Raw genomic sequence first — 18,990 nt, 5'->3', positions numbered from 1 at the left:
TTTGTTTTTTTTTTTTTTTTTTTTGTGTTCTATTCCACTAACGTCTGTAAGCTGAAAAGTCACCTCCTTACAATCAACCAATCAACATTCAGCAACCCAAACACGGATCTCGCCAGACATGGTCAGAATGATTAAAGCCATTTTGAAAACAAAGTCAATTTTCCACACACAAAAAGAGTATATAAAATGAAGTCAAACAGAACACGTCCACAAACATAACTGATAAGGAGGGAAAAGATTTCCGAGGGCAAGATCTCACAATGCAAGCAAAAGGAAGATATTTTGCCTTTTTGTTGGATTTCTCAGTCTTGCGCTTCACGCTGCTAACAATACTGTTGAACATGTATTATTTTATTTTTAATATTCTAACTTTTTCATTTAAATATAATTTATTCTTATGCTTTTCTTGAAACAAAAATCTGGAAAAATTATGCAATGCAGGGCGGTTTGCCAGGGAGGCGGCAGCGGAGGTCTGTGCTGCTCATTTGTCATTGCATCAGCGCTCTAGTGGGTGGAGTTTGTCTCCAAGAGTCTGTGGTGTGGAGATGTAACCTCAATCCTCGATGTACTCCCACAGGTCTTTGTCATAGCCTTCATGTACGTGTTGCAGCAGCACTCTCCGTCTGCTCTCACAGTATCTGCACACAAGAGCATCAAAACATGGACTGTTATAAACGAAGAGACGCATGCAAAAGTTTCCTGTAAAGTATGGACATGCTTGAATCCATGGAAATGCACACTTTGAATGAAATAAAAGTTGTTTTATGTCAAGGGTTTTCAAACTGGCCAGGAAGGGCGCTAGAAGGTCTGTGGAAAATGTAAGAGATTGTTTTATTTTTTTCAAAGTTCATTTTTTTAGGGCTGTCCAAGTTAACTTAAGCATTAAATAATAAGCTTTATTTTTAAATCTTTAGTTGATAATTTATTTTCAGGCTTTTTTTTTGTCCATACAATGAAAGTCAAAGGGAATAGAAACTGTTTGGTTGCCAACATTCTTCAAAATATCTTTTTTAAAGAAGGTCCTACAGGTTTGGAACGACGTAAGGTTGAGTAAATGATGACCATTTTTATTTTTGGGTGAATTATCCCTTTAAAGAAAATGTGTACACTTGCCTGTATTTATCTTGTACTTTCTGCTTAATGTCCTGCAGAGAATCTTGGGAGATGTCTCGTTCCAGATATCCAGACAGAACCTCTGTAGCATTCTCCAGATCTGCCTGGTTATTCTGGGTGCACACACAAACCACGAAACATTTAACATGACATTATTCATGTTTTTACAACACAATCCAACACCTTTTCAAAAATGATTATCACTGGTTTACCTCGAAGATGATAGACTGGTTGTTCTTCTTGAGGTAGAATGCAAAGACGTAGGTGAACATGAGCGTGGAGCGGCACTGGCACAGCACGTCCACGGCCTTCTTCAGGAACTGCACCTCGATCCACGACATGTTGTGCTGCTGCATCTCCTCCATCTTCTGTTTGACCTGGGCGTACAGCTTGTGCTCGAAGCGCAGGCTCTGCATGTGGTTCATGTAGCGGTTGCAGTAGAACAGGTACCTCTGCAGGGCTGCTCTGGAGCGCTGAACAAAACGCACAAACATATAAAATGTTTAAAAATGAGACTACAATTTGCATGTTCAGCACGAATGGACTGACATTATTTACCTCTTGAGCATCCCGGGCTGCCTTGGCATCATCCTCATTATAACGATTACAGTTGTACCTTCGAGTAAAAACACGTTCAAGAAAAAAGTTCAATTAGCCAATAATGTTTTAGACATCAATAAACAAATGTAAAATAAAAATTAAAAAGCTGAATGAGTCACTCTAGGTCTTCCAAAGTGATGTTTGCAAGTGATCTGTAAACGGATGACTCTGTGGAACAAGGAGGAGAAAGCTAGCCTTTGAGCTCTCGAGGGGGAGAGCTTTAAGTGGGACCTGTTGATCAAGTATGTGCATATGAAAACATTGCCTTGGGAAAAGGTAGAAGAGGAGCATTTAGGTTTACCTTAGAGAGAATTTAGGGAATTGAACGTCACATTTGACTGGTGGATAGTTCTATTTAGGTGTTTGGTTCATAAAGCTTACACAAATACTTCAACCACAGAAATAAAAATAAATTTATAGGAACCCAAATTCCTAAAAATTCATATGTGCTTCTGTGTTATAAGTATTTGTGTAGTATTTCTAAAACAAACCCCCCTCCCCTCTTGTTAGCTTATGAACAACTGTCAATCCACATTAATTCAAAAGCTTCAAGATTCAAAATCAAAAGCAGACAACTTACAACAATCCTGCAAGTGGTGAACTAACTAACTAACTAACTAATTCTCTTATTGTTAGGGTCTTTAAAAAAAAGAGAGAGAGAGAGATTATTTTTATTTATTTATTAAATATTGTAACATTAAAAAAAACATAATAAAAGAAGGTTACAGTGGATTGCCAATTTTAGTAGTCATGTGATAATGAGAAATTGATATTAATTGCAACCCATAGGTGTAATTAAACTTTCATTTCAAAAAAGTCATTTAATTGTTGTTTATTTAATATTTAAATTATTTTACATTAAACTATATTATTCATATTAAATGATATCCTGCCTTTTGTTTGTTTGTTTTTTTTTGTTTGTTTTTTACGCCATGTAAGCATCTGGAATATTTACATGGCAAAAACAAGGTCAGCGTCATAATCCATACAATTTTAAATGATTATATAAAACATTTTATGTTGACATTAAAAAAAATGCATTCAGGTGATACATTACGAAGCGTTTTCTGACAGTATTATAAAAATTACAGTCCAACAGGATATGTTTATATCCTGCCTTTTAATTTTACAGGATATTTGTAATATCAGCTCTCTGTATATACTATATACAGTCACTGTATATACTAGACCTTGTTACTTTTTTTCAGATATCTGGCAACTCTTTACTCATGAAGAGAACACGTTTGTGTGAGAAAGTTTCAGAAGAGAATGGAAAGAGAGCAGTATGCACACTGAAAATCAGCTATTGTTTATGTCGACTGGCCACGAGTTATTTAATAAAGTGGTTTAAATTAAACACCTTGTAGACGCTGAGTTTTTCATATTAGCTATACCGTCATATATGCTCAAGTTTTCAGCATCATAAAAATGTGATCAGCAATTTGAGAGATCACGTATCGAATCAATGAAAGTGATTATTAGCTGGTTCCGGTCAGTGGCTAATCGTTAGGAGTCATAGAAACGAAAGGTTTTCTGGATCCATATTTCACCTCAAAGCATAAGTTAATCAGGTTGGAAGTCACTGCAATACACAATCCTTGCAGATACATACTTCAAAATTCAAACATTTTCAGCTGTTAATATGAAGTCTTTACAATCTTAAACAACCAAACACCTGGACCTACCAAGCAGAGCCATGTGGCTCCCAGGGCCCCAGGCAAACCCAGCAGAATTCTGCTTTGCAGTTCTGGTTCCGACACACCATATGGTTGCAGCCACCATCTTTCTCTATGGTGACGTGGCATTTTGGACATTCCTGCAACACAACAGGAAGAAAGTTATTTTTCTGGGTCATCGGAAGACACAGGGAACAATTTACCACATCAAAATGAGTCTAACCACTGACCTTTGTATTTGCTGCAATCCAGTTTGATGTCTCACTGTCATCATCACATTTTTTAATCCATTTCCTTAACCACTGGGAACGAGAGGTAAAATAGCATCAGAGGACATACAGGAAACAATTCGCCATAAAAATTAGGACAACTAAAAAGTAAGGTACACATGATAGAATATTATATAAAAACATGTACAAGAGCATGGAGTTGTGTAAGTGCTTATGAAGGGTTAAATGTTCTCTCTCAGTGGAAGATGATTGTAATGCCCATATGAGAAGCACAAGGGACTAGAAGCTTCCTTTGTTTTTGCCAAGACTACCCCCACAATAACAAGACAAGTCTCTGAAGAGCCTCTTAATGCTGAGAGTAGGAGAGGTGGCAGTCTGCTAGCTTTCTTTGTTCAGACAGAAAAACACTTGCCATACCAAATCAACATATTCCCCTGCTTTCTACTGAAATTACTACACTTATAATGTGCATTAGTTTTTTTTTTTTTCAGAGCAGTCCTTAACATATTTCAGAATGGATGTCTATTAATGGCATTGGAATGGGGCATTCTACTAATTTTGCCTCAGTATTTAGAGAGAATGGGTGTTATGCACATAAAGGGTTTTGAGGTTCATATCAATGTAGAGAAATTAAATAAATAACGGTATTTATGGAAAAGTATGGTCCAGGTTTGTCAGCCAGAAATAACGGCCAAAACTGTGCTTAACTGTGAAAAGGCATTGTTGACAATGAAAAGCTATAAAAATCATGTACAATGACACAAAGCCATGACTCGACATATTTATATATAAACACTGATAGCATTGTTGTACAATTTCAGTTGGTCTTAAAGATTTTAAACAGACAATGTTGCCTCAACACACCTTACACTTCACTGGATCGTGCCAATTTTCTCCACAGTTGAAGCTGCAAAATAATTGAAAACATATTAGCATTCTCTCATCAAGCACAAATATCATGAACACAAAAATCACTTGATCTCTTTAAAATTATATAATATATAATACAATTATTTAAAAGAAAAAATAATATTATTTCACAATATTACTGTTTTTTTTTTTACTGAATTTTTGATCAAATAAATGCAGCCTTGTTGAGCATAATATATACATACATATACATAAAATGACTCTTTGCTCTAATGAGTCTTTGCTTCCCAAAATCAACAAGTAGCTGTGAAGGCTGGATAAGATTACCAGAGCCATCTAGGGAACATGTCTCCTGGGTTCTAGTGTCACTGGCTTGATCAGGTTTTTCATGAGCTGGTGGAAGCCCTAAAACTGATCTGAGGTCACGTTCCAAAAGTATTTGATCTCATTAGGAGTTCAGTGTCTTACCAAAACTGCCGACCACACTTGCACCGCACAGGTTTGGCATCTGGGTACTGTACTTTAACAACGTGATGACAGTCAGGTGCTGGACACCATTTTAACAGTCGGTTACACTGCAGAGGAAGAGAACAGAATAAACCAAATTGACCAACCAAAAATCACAAGTGAAACAACTGAATGCTGATGATTCATTTTTATCAAGCATTATTTGATCAATGTCTTGTTTCAATAAACTTTATTTTAAATTGGCCGATATCTTAAAAATGTTATTTATTTGCAGGTTTAAAAAAAACTAAACAGATTTTCTATGTGGTATCAGACTTTTCAACCACATATATAACAGAATGGAATTAAATCATACCTCTACAAAACTATTGGTTATTAAATGCTGGTACTTCAACTTCACTTTTAAATCTGTAATCAGTCGCCTGTTGAAATAATTGAGATATATTTAGTTCACGGAAAAACAGACATACATGCTTAAATCCTATATTTATTTTCAACCAAAGGGCACAAAGTGCATACAAAAAGATCAGACCCTGTACCTGCATCACAAAAGCAGCAGGGAGATCATATGTAGGTTAAGACAGCTGTGCATATCCCAAATAATCTAATTGAATCGACAGGATGTGCCTTGTTGTGACTCATACCTCCAGCAAGACAGGGTAACAGAGTGTCCTACTTCTGACTAGGAATAAACACTATCAGCTCATCTAGGATAGCCAAAATATACTTCAGGACACTGAGCTAAGAATAATGAACTCCACAAGTAGGGCTGCACGATAAATCGCATGCGGTATTTAACGCGCATCTTATCAGTAAAGCCGGTTCTGTAATCAGCGGTAAATCTCCATCACCTGCGGGCTTTCACATTGAGCAGCATTAACTACACAGAGCCGTTGTTCACTGACGAGCAGCGCAAAAAATCACGCGAATATGGACGTGGTTTTGCGCAACTCGTCAGTGAACAACGGCTCTGTGTAGTTAATGCTGCTCAATGTGAAAGCCCGCAGGTGATGGAGATTTACCGCTGATTACAGAACCGGATTTCTGACAAGATGCGCGTTAAATATCGCATGCGATTTATCGTGCAGCCCTATCCACAAAGCTTTCGTTCAGTATATCACAAGCAATGGTGACGTGAGACAGAGACCCTATAAGGGAGTGGAGATAGACTACTCTTAGAAAAATAAATGGGAGAAATTTGAATGATGTAATTCTTGAAACAATTTCAATACTGCGATTAATATATATATATATTTTTTTAAACCAACTGCCTACATAAAAAGTGTGGCCGCAGAGAGAACTTACTTTCCTTCAAAAAACACAAAATAATTTACTTAAGTCTTTCTATAAATATTCCTTTCTCAAACACTTACATGACTGTGCTGTCATCCACCAAAATATCACAGCTATGAGCAGGACAAGAAATGGTCTAGAGTGGAAACAAACAAGCTTGTGTTACAATAGGTCAGAAAAACAGACAAAATGTCAGTTGGCACAGAAAAAAATCTGCTATAGCCAGTATGAGTAGTTCAATAGCTAAATATGAAATAGCTGCAACATGTACATCAGCCCATCAGATTGACAGGCTGCTACCTCAAGCGCATTTGCGTTTGTGCTCTCCGAAGAGCATTCACGGTGTAAATGCAGTGGCTGCAAATTGTTTATAATATTAAGCAAGCAATATTGACACCGCTATTTACTTTTTTCCCCCAAAGACAGTTAACTTCACAATTACAAGCAGATTTAGCAATTACAGATATATATCATAGTATGTATCATAGTTTCCACAAAATGTAAAAAAAAAAAAATAATGTAGTTTTCAACATTGACAATAATAAGACATGTTTTTGAGCACAAAATCAGCATATTAGAATAATTTCTGAAGGATCATGTGACACTGAAGACTGGAGTAATGGCTGCTGAAAATTCAGCTTTGTCATTACAGGAATTTTAGAATAACAGGAATACAGAAACAATAAAATTTTATTTCAAATGTTAATATTTCACAAATATTGCTGTTTTTACTGTATTTTGAATCAAATAAATGCTGTCTTGGTGAACATAAGAGACTTCTTTCAGGAAAAATAAATAAATCTTATGGACCCCAGACTTTTGAAATGTAGTGTATATTATTAATTTTGTTTACTACTCTAACTTTTTAAATAAAGGGGTGTTTGTATTAGTTGTTTCCGTGGCATTGTGAATCACAAAATTTCCCTGGTATTAGAAACAATTACTGAAATTTTGAAATCATGACATCAAAGGTTCTATGCACTAAGAGTTGGAATATGTACCTGTCCCATTCCTTCCTCTATGATTTTGGTGGTTAAGTAATCACCCCAGCACTGCATGCAGAACTTGTGCCCACATTCCAGACCAGTGAAGTACTGCAAAAGAACAACCAACACCAAATCCACATTTAGGGAAAGTTACAATTAATAACACAAGCAACTTCTAAAAACAGTGTAAATGTCTATTTCCAATAGTCAATAATAAATGTAATATATTTCTTCTTTTAGGGTGGATCTTGCAACAGTGACTCAATAACTCAGTAACACAGGATACAAATAACAAACAGACCAACAAATAACTGAAAAACATTAAACCAAAAAAAGCAATGAAACAAATCCTAGCTAACAGCTATCCAGTGTTGGGTGCCCATGAAACACAATGAGCCTTGTTGTTCTCTTCAACAGATCAATACAACCAACATCCTTTTTTGGCTCAGATAGGGATCTTACAAATCAGTTCTGACTTCTGAGCAGGTGACAGAAGAGTCAGCCGTACTGATTATCTACCGCTCCTACAAAGCATCCCTTTGTCATGCGTTTTACAGTCTCGGGCACCCCGGTAGGAAATGCCTGGTTCTCTCTCTTGGGACAACAGACAACGTGGCAAGAACAAATCAGCTTAATATTTGTGGTAGGACTGACGCAAGCTGAGCATTGCTTACAACAATACCTCAAGTAGTTTAACAGCACTGTGCAGCGCTAATGGTATTTAGGGAACATCTCATGGGAACTGAGTGGTGGTCAGCTTTATGAAGCAACACATTAACATAGAAATGACAATTTGACATCAGGTCAAACTGAATGTCCTAATAAACTGATACTTTAAACACATCCACAATCTGATTAAAGCTCTTAGTTAAGCAGAACTCTCAACATCAAACTGATAAGTTTGCTGTACCGTGTGGCCCCAACTGATCCTTTGTTTTAAGCAGACAAGCCGTGAGACAGGGACTTCCTGGTTGACGCTACAGTTAAATAGTTCATAGTCATGATTCAAAGCAATAAATAGAACAGTTTCCAAATCCCTGCTGCTTAATCCAGAGTTTTCTTTCAGACAGTTGCTGGCTCTCATGATAAAGCTGATCAAAACAATACATGCATGCTTGCCATCCTTTCACTGACACACACACATTTCTCAAGGTTCCCTGCTGTTCCTCTCCTCAGTTGCTTGGTATACAATATGAGTAATCCAGTGAAGAGCTTACTGGTGAAAGGAGCTCATTAGAAATCCTTCCTGCCCACTGAGACACTGTAGCATGTAGCACAGAGTGGCAAACATGAAAACACAGATATGTCAAAATAATACTGCATACCACTTTCACATATCCCACAACGCAACAGCGTCCTGTCCAAATGGTAAACAATCTGTTCACACTGCCATGCGATTCAACAGATTCACTGAAACAACCAGGCACAGATGGAATCTGCAGACATTGCATCTAATGCGCCGATTTTCTGAGGAAATATACAGAATTCTGTAGAATGGATGTAAATACATTAAATACACTACGATATAATTTGAGGTCTGTAAATTTTTAAAGAAACGAATGCAAGGATGCATTAAATTAATCAATAATTACACTTGCAAAAAATCAATTTTCAATTGTTGCAAAAAATCAATTTCAAATAGATGCTGTTCTTTTAAACCTTTTAAGCAGTAGAACTGTTTTCGAATGTGAAAATTGTAAGAAATGTTTCTTGAGCAACAAATCAGCGTATTGGAAGGATCATGTTACACTGAAAAAAAAAATAAACTGTGCCATCAAATGAATAAATTATTTTTTAAAGTATATTAAATTAGAAAAAGGTTATTTTAAATGGCATTTTCTGACAGCACAGAATGAGCAACTCTAACATAATAATAACACTGTACAATATTACTGTTACTATAATGTATTTTTGATCAAATAAATGCAGCCTTGGTAAGCATAAGAGACCCCAAATGTTTGAACAGTAGCATATGTTAAATGGAGTTGAGAGTACTACACTTTTTATTGGCTGAAAGTATAATCAAATTAGCCAAAATGTCTAATAAAGAGCATTCCAAGGGAAGTGAATGTGCAAAACTCTGTGAACGATGGGTACAGATTCCGTGTGAGCCTGCTAATAAGCTATCAGCACAACAGCCATGTAAATGGATTAATCAGAGGCAACGAAAGCATTTCGGCTGGGGGGCACTGACCGAGTTAGGATAGTTGAGATAGCAGATCTGACATGGCATGTCCTGTGCCGACGATCTTGTGTTCATGAGGCGTGTCCGAGACTTCTTGCTGGGGTTTATAACGTGACACTCTGAAAACAGCTTGTCCAGGTTACCATCAAAGTACCTGCAAAGAGGTAAACGGTAGATTTTTCTCAAAATCTGTCGGTTCAGTATTGAATAAAGACAGGTGCTAGCTGACTAATAATTTGGTGGAAGGAAATAAAGCACACTTTATTCAATTACCTTTCCATCAGCTTTTCTTTGTCCCAGTTAAAATGACTAAGTAATATTCTAGTGATTGTAGCAGGATTCTGTAACAAGAGAGATACATACGAGAGATGCATACAAGATGCATACATTTTTTTATTACATCAAAAATAGACAAAAAAAAAAAAGACAAAGCAAGCATATTTATTCATTTAAAATTTAGTATGATCACTTATTCTTTTAAATATTTTAATATGTACAGGTCAGAATAATTATGTTTTCGTTTTTACAAAAATATATCTGTTACGCTGAATGATGATGGAACATTATTTCACCCATATTTTGATGGGTTTTTTTTTTCCACAAGTAATTTGAAACAATTAATTAGGCACTTTACTTGCATTTAACATGCTTTCTGTGTATATAAAATCACTTTTGTAAATATACACACACACACACACACACAATTATTCAGTTATACCTCTGACTACCATAACACACAAAATTGAAAATATTAATAAACTACAAATTTAACTAATATCCATTTAATGGTTAAAATCACCCGTTTTATTGCTTAAATTATGGCTAGATTAATAATTTGTCAAGGAAACACTTGATATTGATTACCGCCATTATTATTATGTGACAAATTACTAATTAAAGCCTAAATAACTGCTAGCTGGTGTCATGAACCACAACACTCCAAAGAGCAGCAATTATGTGATTTCCACTGTTTTTAGACAACAGAGTTCCTCCTTGCCCGTCAGGGAGAGAAAGCCTGAACTACAATACTCCAAAAGGTTATTTGGGCTGACATGTCAAAGGAGCATATTGACAGGCAGTCCAGAGGGATGCTGGGAGACGTGACCACCATAACCTTCTGGATTAACTCGACGTTCCTCAACTAAACCAAAGTCTTCTTTCCGTTCTGTTGAAAATGTAAGGCAGGTCTTCTAGAACAAGCTTGAACTGTACTGGGACAAACACACAGCAGATACTCTTAAAATAGAAATATATAGGTATGAAGTGAGCCACAGCATTAATCACTTCAACTCATCACAGTAACAGCATGTAAACATAACAAAATGCATTTGCTGACGGCACAGAACGAGCAAATCTAATCAATTAGCACACAATCTGGAAATTAACCAGCATAAACAAAACACAACTGCGGGACGCAGAGTGAAATGTCGAGCTTCAGGAGACAGTTAATACTCCAAACAGCCTGTGGCTATGACACTGCAGCAGAAAGCAAACATAAATCATTACTCAAATTCACTTTGCTGGGCTATTTTTGTGCTCTTTAAACAAACATAACCAACCATGATGAAGCATAGGCTCCGCCATGTTGTTGTCGGGAGCAACTAGGTAACTCTCACATGCTAACGCGACCTACCCCATATCCCTGCTTAACAGAGAACGAAGAAGTCTTCTTCTTCATCAGACTAGCAACAACCTCCCCTGAAAACCTATGAACACGTCGCAATGTAGTCTCTGGTGTACTTAAATTTGGGTTGTATGCTCGTGGTTAGCTTACTAAGCTAGTGTGACCAGGAATAAGGGGTTCTAATAAAAATGGAGTGATTTACAATATTATTATTTTACTTTATATGTGACGTGGGTTGTCATATGTTAAAATGCAAACATTTTGGCAATACAAATGTAGTTTTAAGTAAAGCGCATATAATGGGACTTGGCGGTCTGATTTTGTATGCAGGTGAACTAGAAGCTAGTTAAGCATCTTATGTCATTACTGGATGTGTTAAGGACAGGGGAAAGGCTAGGCTGACGCAAACCTTCTCATTCATATCTGTGATCATGGCCATATATTTATCTTGTCGACGTACCAACGATGGTTTTAAAATCAGTTTGGTTCAAAGGACAACTGATGCATTTCTCATGTCTCTCGTGTTGTCAACGGGGGGCAAAGTTTCCCAGAGTAATGTAAAAATCTCCTCTTTTGTTATAACGGGTAATCCAGGGTGATCTAAACACAGGGGAAGTCCTAAAAATACTTACCTGGATGACCTCGTTGACCTCCCTGATACACTCCACCATATGCTGCAGGATCTGTTCGGCGGTTAGAACTTCAAAGCGGTAGTCTTCCTCATCCTGACCGGGCCCGAGGCCGCTGCCTCCCGTCTCCCCGCAGTCGTCTCGCTCTCCGCCGGCCACAACGGCATCAAGCAACTCCACCTCGCCGAGCTCCAGGGTGTCGTCCGCGGTCTCCTCTTCGCCGCTGTCTTCGCTGCATTCCTCTTCCTCGTCGTCGAATTCGTAATTGTAACCCTCGTCCGAGTCCATGACTGGGCTGCGTTTAATGTAGCGACACGCCAAGTGGGATATGTTTGATGTGTATTATTTGGCAGACAGAGCAAAACAAAACGAGAATACTTCTGTAGCTTGCTAGCATTCCAGCTTTTCTAGCAGCAGAGAAAACAACAACAGAGGAGCGACGCTGCTGTTGGGCCAACAAAGAGACGCAGCGTCACGGGCCGACGCGGGGTGACGTCACGTGCGTGACACAAAACAAGACCCGTTTTAAAATAAAGTTGTTCGGCTGCTGCTCAATTAAAGTGTTTATGTGCTGTCATATAACGTTACTGAATTTCTTAAAAAATACATCTAAAGATAAAATACATTTATATTAATGACGAAGTAAAAAAAAGTATGTTAATCTACTTTGTATATGTTCAATGTAACATTGGTTTTACTATTGTTTCTATTGAATATTGTTCTTGAAAAGTGTGAAAAAAATATATTGGAATAAGACTGGGATGTGTGGGAAGGATTAGTGTATCTGATGTGATATTTTATTTTAAACATGACATTTTGCATTGAAAATAAATACATAGTACAGCTGTTAATAATATTTAGTAAACATACATATAACATATAAATAGAAAAAAATAGCCATTTTACAAACCAAATCTCACACATTTTATAAATGAAGTTGTATCATAAGAAAAGTTAAAGGAAAAAAAATCATAAAATCATTGTATTGTGGCTTTGTATACATATTTACATCTGTGTTGTTGTGGCATAGTTTTTCTCTCTACTTTCTCTTTTTATTATTTATTTATTAATTATTATTATTCATTTGTCCTGTAAATTAATCGCAATTTTACACATTTAAAAATATATATTTTAAAAAAGGTTCCTTCAAAACAGTTTACGGAAAGGAGCCCTATTTGTATGGATTTTGGTTCACATTGTACATGCCCTTACACAACTGTTGAACAGAAGAACATTAAAACTAGTGTCTTAATAATACAATAGATAGATAGATATTAAATTAAATAATTAATAATAATTAAATTATATAGATAGATAGATAGATAGATAGATAGATAGATAGATACATACAATAGATAGATAGATAGATACATACATAGATACATAGATAGATAGATAGATAGATAGATAGATAGATACATAGATATATTATATGTTATGGTAGCAGAAATAAGAAAGCAGGTCAGTATTAAAATCATAACAGACCGGACCTCTTTTCTGTGTGGTGGTGGCTCTTGGTATGATCTTTTCAAAGTATGCAATTCTTTCAAATTTAAACACTTACCGCCTGACTTACTAAAAGCTCATTAAATAGAAAAGGCAAAAATGAACAGCTACATCTAAAGCCTATATAATGGTCTGGAAAATCCTTCTGCCTGGTCTTGCGTTGTCCAGTAACTTAAAGAGGCGGAACCGAATAAAAGGAACGTGTTTTCTACCGAACACATTTCGAACAAGAACGCGTTCTCCCGTTGCCGTGGCAGCAGCGACTTCAGGAAGAACGTTCGGGCGATACATGATGGATGCTCGAGAGATAGGTAATTAATTGTTTAAAAATATTCATAAACTTTTGAATTGAAAAGAAATCCTTGACCACAAATCTATTCGTTTGATTGTGCACTGCCGTCCAGTTCCAGTGGGCCAGCCATGCACCTGCACTTCTACCAGCTAGCTTACGGAAATCTGGCAGACTAGTTTCATAACTGTGATCGGATCTGTAACATGTGTTCGCAGGAAAATAAAAATGCTAGCTGTGTTCTTGTGACCTTATTTAAACTTCTCTATATGAACTTTCTATAAAACCCTAAAGATCTGCTGGGTGTCAACGAGAACATAGTTGAAATGCAGAATTTGGAAGAAGAGGACTTTGCTGTTTCAAAGTAAGTGATATAGTTTGTTTTCTTTAGTGAAAATGCGTGGAACTTTATCGAATTAATTTACACTTTTTCTTCTTTTATCCATAATATTTTGCCTCTCCAGATCATCGGATGCTGATGCAGAATTTGACATGATTATTGGGAACATCGAGGATATTATAATGGGTATTTATATGCCTATTATTCTATTAAATCATCCACAGTCACTTATGAGAACAACTGTTAATCTTTAATATAAGGTTTTAGTATTCATCTATAATAAGTGTGAATATCATCACATAATCTGTCAAGAACATGTCCCAGTTCATTTTGGTGGAAAATGTACTTAATATTAATTGTTTTAATTTGTGTATGCAAAACGTAATTTCTTTTTCTTTATTTATTTTCTTATGGTTTGGAATGAAACGAGACCTGGACATGCATTCATGCAATTCACCCAACCGAATTATAACGGACACATGCGATTTTCTTCACAGAGGATGAATTCCAACATCTTCAGCAGTCTTTCATGGAGAAATATTACCTTGAGTTTGATGACTCCGAGGAGAACAAGCTCAGCTATACACCTATTTTTAATGAATATGTATGTGGTATTTTAAGCTTTATTTTATCACATGTTTATGACCCTTGTAAAGATGGAAATACTGTATTTAACTGTCATTTACTAAATTTTGCTATCTCAGATTGAAATCCTAGAAAAACATCTGGAACAGCAGTTGGTGGAGCGAATTCCTGGATTCAATATGGATGTCTTCACCCATTCACTTAAGTATGCTATATGAATTCATCTCTTTTTCTGGGCCTGAGTATAGTGATCAAGCTTGACGGTGACTGACAGTATTTCTTTTACACTGACAATATCATGTATACTGTTAAATATACAAAAAAAATAATAATTCAAAGTAAACAATATAGACAATAGCAATTCAGTCTTAAAGGTGCAGTAGGAGATCTTGGAAAATGTTAACTTTAGCCCGGACCAAGCGTTTTGATTGGACGAACATTTCTTGATCCTACGCCTTCCACAGAATATATAAATACAGATAAATACATTTAGACCACTTAACTTAATGATTGCTATCGGGATGTGAAGAGACTTTCAACCAGCATAACAAAAAATGTTTCTGAAGACAATCACCTATTGCACCTTTAAGTCAGTATAAAACAGGTGTTTTCAGTCATTTAGATGCTACGGATCCTCAAATATGATTATCCTCATATAAAGGGCCTCTTCCTAAAATTTAGAGGGCAGCTATCAGAGCTGGGTAGTAACTGATTTCATGTAACCTGGATTACATAATCAGATTCCAAAAATTATGTACTAGTAATTAGATTAAATTACATTTTAAAATACTTGGAATCAGAATACAGTTACTTTTTTATTAATTACATGATTACATATTCACACAATAGCAATAAATGATTCATCATTTCTTGATTCCTCTTTTTCATCTTTTAAATGTTCCTTTCTAAAATTGCCTACCGCTTATATACACTCGGAAAGTCTTACTGTATTGTGGACATTCACACAAAGACCAGTCATTAGTCAGGTGGCTACACAGCATTTGACCACTGGATTTACAAAAATCATTTCAGGTTTAAGAAGTGTTTCAACATTGCATCAACTGAACACATTGATTTTTATTCAAATTATCACTCAGTGGGTTATTTAATCATGTATTACTATGTCTTTGGAAGTTTTGTGTGTGTGTGTGTTTCAAACACATTAAAATGCACAAATTCACATTATTTCTTCTTTTTTTTTGAAGTACCCCTGAGATTTTAAAATAAATATTTTAATATTTTCACGGTTGTTGGTTAATGGTCAAATGACATGCGGTAAACTAATAAAAATTTGATTCTGTAGTAAGTGTTGGTTGATGGTATTTTTAAACTATTTATTTTAATTTGGCATGTTTTATGATTTAATTAATTTATTAGCTTTTCATTAAACTCACAAACCCCCTGCAGTTCTTTTACGAACCCCAGTTTGGGAAACCTTGATTTAATTATTTTCTTACTCTTTGTATTTTTATATCAATATGGTACAAGATTATCCTATTTAAATCAAACGAGTTAGGTCAAAAGTACTCTAAAAGTAATCTAAAGTAGTCAGATTATATTACCAGAAATGTGTAATGTAATGGATTATGTTACTAACTAAAATTTTTGTCATGTAATTTGTAATCGGTAAGGGACTACAATTTGTAGTAGTCTACCCAGCTCTGGCAGCTATATATTTTCACGTACAAACACCCCATTTATACTTAAAAAAAAAAATCATAAATGTGTAAAATAATGTATGGAAAACATTTAGTTTCTATTACGTTACATTATTACCTTTTACTAGTAATTCTGTTAGTTGTATTATTTATGTATTTATTTGTTTAAAAAAAAACCTGCTCTAAAATGTCTTGTTGTATTACACATAATTTACCACTAGATGGAGGTATTTACATAAAATGGTATTTGCATAGAACGTTATTCCCTAATTGTGACCTAAATTACTTGTTTATTTGTAATCCTTCTTTTCTCAATTAGACGGCACAAAGATGAAGTCTCAGGTGACATACTAGACATGCTACTCACTTTCACTGACTTTATGGCCTTTAAAGAGATGTTCATTGATTACAGAGCAGTAAGTAAAAATCTATTCTTTTTGTACTACAAAATATAGGATTCATAATGTAAAATAATGTGTATTTGGATTGTGTTACAGTTCAGAGGAAAGCTGTTCTGCCCAGTTCAAATGTAATTCTTGGCTATAATAAAAGAACTGAAACGTCATCACCTACTAAGATAAAACTTTGGCCTAATTTTCTACTATCATGAACGGAAGCTATAAACCTGCCATAGTCTGTGGGAGAAACTCATTTGCCCAATCTTCTTTTTATAGGAAAAGGAGGGTAGAGGATTGGACCTTAGTACCGGACTGGTGGTGAAGTCTTTAAATTCTGCTTCTGCTTCACCTCTGACCTCCAGCATGGCCTCACAATCGAACTGAACCAATGGGCATTTCATGCAAATGATCAGTCAACACATGATTATTCCCATGTATATTTAGATGAATATTTATTGAAAATTCCTTTCCGACTCATCCCAAAACAAACAGACACGGTTATACTAACTTGACAGAAGGGAATCAGTGTTTAATTTAGGTTAATGTTTAAACGTAACATTCAGGTTAACTGTCAGCTTAGCCGGTATGACTCCTCTTTAGCAGTATTCATATGATCTGTCACAAAATCCAGACTCAGTGTGGATCAGTCTTTCATATCTTGTTGGCCTACAGCGCAGCAAAACACTATTGCTGTTTCTGACCAAACTGATGTAGAGAAGTGTAATGAGCATGTGAGTATCTCAAAGCTGCCACTTTATTGCACTTTTTCATATATATAGAACCCCTTCATTTTAATGGTTAAATCCTTATACAACATGATGTACCAAAATAATTCCTTTCACTTGACAATCATAAAGGGCTTTTCATTACAAAAGTATTATACAATGTGCATGATATGACCACAGTTCTAAAAGACCCGTTTTTCATTTACAAGACGTGCAGTTTCCCCAGGTGAAATATTACAGAATTAAAAAAAATAAAAAAAGGTGTTTATACAGTTACCAGAAACAATGCAAATAATCTCATTCAGTTTTTCATGCTTTTTAATGTGATGTTGAGTCCATGTTTTGGATGGCTCTCATATCTTCAGTGATGAGAAGGAAAGACTCAAAAGAGCTTTTCAAAACTAACAATACTTAGTTTTGTTGATGTATACATTACAAATTTCAGGCTTTTGACTTCCTTCTTAGAAGAATGTGTTGTTCTTACTAGATGAATGTTGCGTAATTGTGTATATTTGTTTATTATTTGTATATATAGACCCATATGAGCTTGTGTGTGAAAGAAATAAATACAATGGTTCTTTAATTATATTTTATCAAACCATTTTTATGCTCAAAACAATTAATCAATTACATTCTTAAGCATAACTTCACAATAATTCAAGAACCTCACCACTTAAATACATATTTAAGTCATTTAGTGTATCTTAAAAAAAAAATAGTACACTACTGTTTAAAAGTCGGGGCTCTTAAGATTCTTGTATGTTTTTGTTTTTTTGTAACTCTTAATGCTCACTAAGGCTGCATTTATTTGATCAAAAAGTACAATAAAATATATATTTTGTATATAATATTGTATATAAAAATATATTATAAAAATATTGTGAAATGTTATTACAATTTAAAAGTGTTTCTACATTTTAAAATTTAATTTATTCCTGTAAGGGTAAAGTTTATTATTATTTTTTTTTTCTGGAAGCCATGCTACATTTTTTTTTATTCAGGACCCTTTGATGAATAGGAAATTCAAAAGAACAGCATTTAAAAAAAAAAAATAGAAATCTTTTGTAAGATTATAAAAGTCTTTATGGTCACTTTTGATCAATTCAGTGCATCCTTGCGGAGTAAAAGTATTAATTATTTATTTTTAAAAAATCTTACTGCCCCCACGCCTAATGCACATAAGCATACACACAATGTCCATGTTTTAAACCATCAAGCAATCATGCTGGGCACAGTTATACAGAAGGGTTTTCGGACGTTCCTGAAGAGGATTTTCAGCAATGCCAAATAATCTGAGCAGTATCCCCTTCGAAGTGTCCTCACATAGTGAATGAGAGGGTTAATCCGAGGATGGTCTACACAGGCACTGTACTCCCCGCTGCGTTTTGCCCTTCACCCCTCCAGTCCAAATAGGCAAAGTAGCTGCTAGCTCCATATAACAGAGTCACCACTATGGCAAAGAACTGCAAGAAAAGATGTATGATCTTACATATTGTACTCAAGTATTAAAGGGTTCATTCTCGAAGCTACGAGAATACTTTTTGTGCGAAAAAAAAACAAAACGACTTTATTCAACAATTCGTCTCCTCCGCGTCACCCTGGTGCCATTTTGGAGAATATCCACTGAATGCAAACAGCGTATGTTGTTCTGTGTCAGCCGCACTACACGGATATGTTGTTTTCGTTTAAATCAAAGTACAAACAACGTACAAAACGTATCCGTGTGGTGCGGCTGACAGAACAACATACGCTGTTTACGTTCAGTGGATATTCTCCAAAATGGCACCAGGGTGACACGGAGGAGACGAATTGTTG

The 18,990-nt window shown here is 35.5% G+C and overlaps 3 protein-coding genes across 4 annotated transcripts in view; 1 reads left to right on the top strand and 2 right to left on the bottom strand.

Annotated features, from left to right (window-relative positions):
- Positions 1 to 9: 9 nt before the first annotated feature.
- LOC107672283 (E3 ubiquitin-protein ligase arih1) lies at positions 10 to 12,195 on the bottom strand. Its single transcript, XM_016465415.1, has 14 exons — positions 11,678 to 12,195; positions 9,695 to 9,762; positions 9,431 to 9,575; positions 7,252 to 7,344; positions 6,331 to 6,386; positions 5,313 to 5,379; positions 4,958 to 5,064; positions 4,484 to 4,526; positions 3,620 to 3,691; positions 3,399 to 3,529; positions 1,672 to 1,729; positions 1,326 to 1,586; positions 1,114 to 1,226; positions 10 to 638 (listed from the first exon to the last, which is right to left on the bottom strand). Exons 1-14 carry the CDS (start codon positions 11,960 to 11,962, stop codon positions 554 to 556), a joined length of 1,584 nt encoding a protein of 527 aa, XP_016320901.1. The 5' UTR covers positions 11,963 to 12,195; the 3' UTR covers positions 10 to 553.
- A 1,193-nt stretch (positions 12,196 to 13,388) lies between these two features.
- Positions 13,389 to 17,746, top strand: LOC107672193 (ADP-ribosylation factor-like protein 2-binding protein). Of its 2 annotated transcripts, XM_016465285.1 has the most exons (8): positions 13,389 to 13,491; positions 13,764 to 13,833; positions 13,934 to 13,995; positions 14,307 to 14,413; positions 14,514 to 14,599; positions 16,372 to 16,468; positions 16,550 to 16,581; positions 16,727 to 17,746. In XM_016465285.1, exons 1-8 carry the CDS (start codon positions 13,470 to 13,472, stop codon positions 16,770 to 16,772), a joined length of 522 nt encoding a protein of 173 aa, XP_016320771.1. In that variant the 5' UTR covers positions 13,389 to 13,469; the 3' UTR covers positions 16,773 to 17,746. The 2 variants fall into 2 exon arrangements, with proteins under 2 accessions (XP_016320771.1, XP_016320770.1); XM_016465284.1 differs by lacking the exon at positions 16,550 to 16,581 and having other exon boundaries at positions 13,390 to 13,491; positions 16,727 to 17,745.
- Positions 17,747 to 18,274: 528 nt separating this feature from the next.
- The window catches only part of LOC107672203 (plasmolipin-like), a 6,687-nt gene continuing 5,971 nt past the window's right edge, over positions 18,275 to 18,990 (bottom strand). The window contains exon 6 of the mRNA XM_016465294.1: positions 18,275 to 18,638. Within this exon, the coding sequence (XP_016320780.1) occupies positions 18,531 to 18,638 (108 nt within the window). The 3' untranslated portion in view covers positions 18,275 to 18,530. The remainder of the gene's footprint in view (positions 18,639 to 18,990) is intronic.

This window comes from Sinocyclocheilus anshuiensis, unplaced genomic scaffold (genome assembly GCF_001515605.1).
Source record: "Sinocyclocheilus anshuiensis isolate Anshui unplaced genomic scaffold, SAMN03320099.WGS_v1.1 scaffold997, whole genome shotgun sequence".
Taxonomy (NCBI): Eukaryota; Metazoa; Chordata; class Actinopteri; order Cypriniformes; family Cyprinidae; genus Sinocyclocheilus; species Sinocyclocheilus anshuiensis.
Note: the sequence above shows the minus strand (reverse complement) of the source record. Positions and strands in the feature narration are given on the sequence as shown.

Coding starts and splice junctions, on each gene's coding strand:
- LOC107672283 (XM_016465415.1), bottom strand. CDS start 11,962: ATGGACTCGGACGAGGGTTACAATTACGAATTCGACGACGAGGAAGAG. Junction 9,576..9,694: donor AAAGAAAAGCTGATGGAAAG/GTAATTGAATAA, acceptor ACCTCTTTGCAG/GTACTTTGATGGTAACCTGG. Junction 3,692..4,483: donor ACGATCCAGTGAAGTGTAAG/GTGTGTTGAGGC, acceptor TCTCGTTCCCAG/TGGTTAAGGAAATGGATTAA.
- LOC107672193 (XM_016465284.1), top strand. CDS start 13,470: ATGATGGATGCTCGAGAGATAG. Junction 13,492..13,763: donor GATGGATGCTCGAGAGATAG/GTAATTAATTGT, acceptor AAAACCCTAAAG/ATCTGCTGGGTGTCAACGAG. Junction 13,996..14,306: donor CATCGAGGATATTATAATGG/GTATTTATATGC, acceptor TTTTCTTCACAG/AGGATGAATTCCAACATCTT.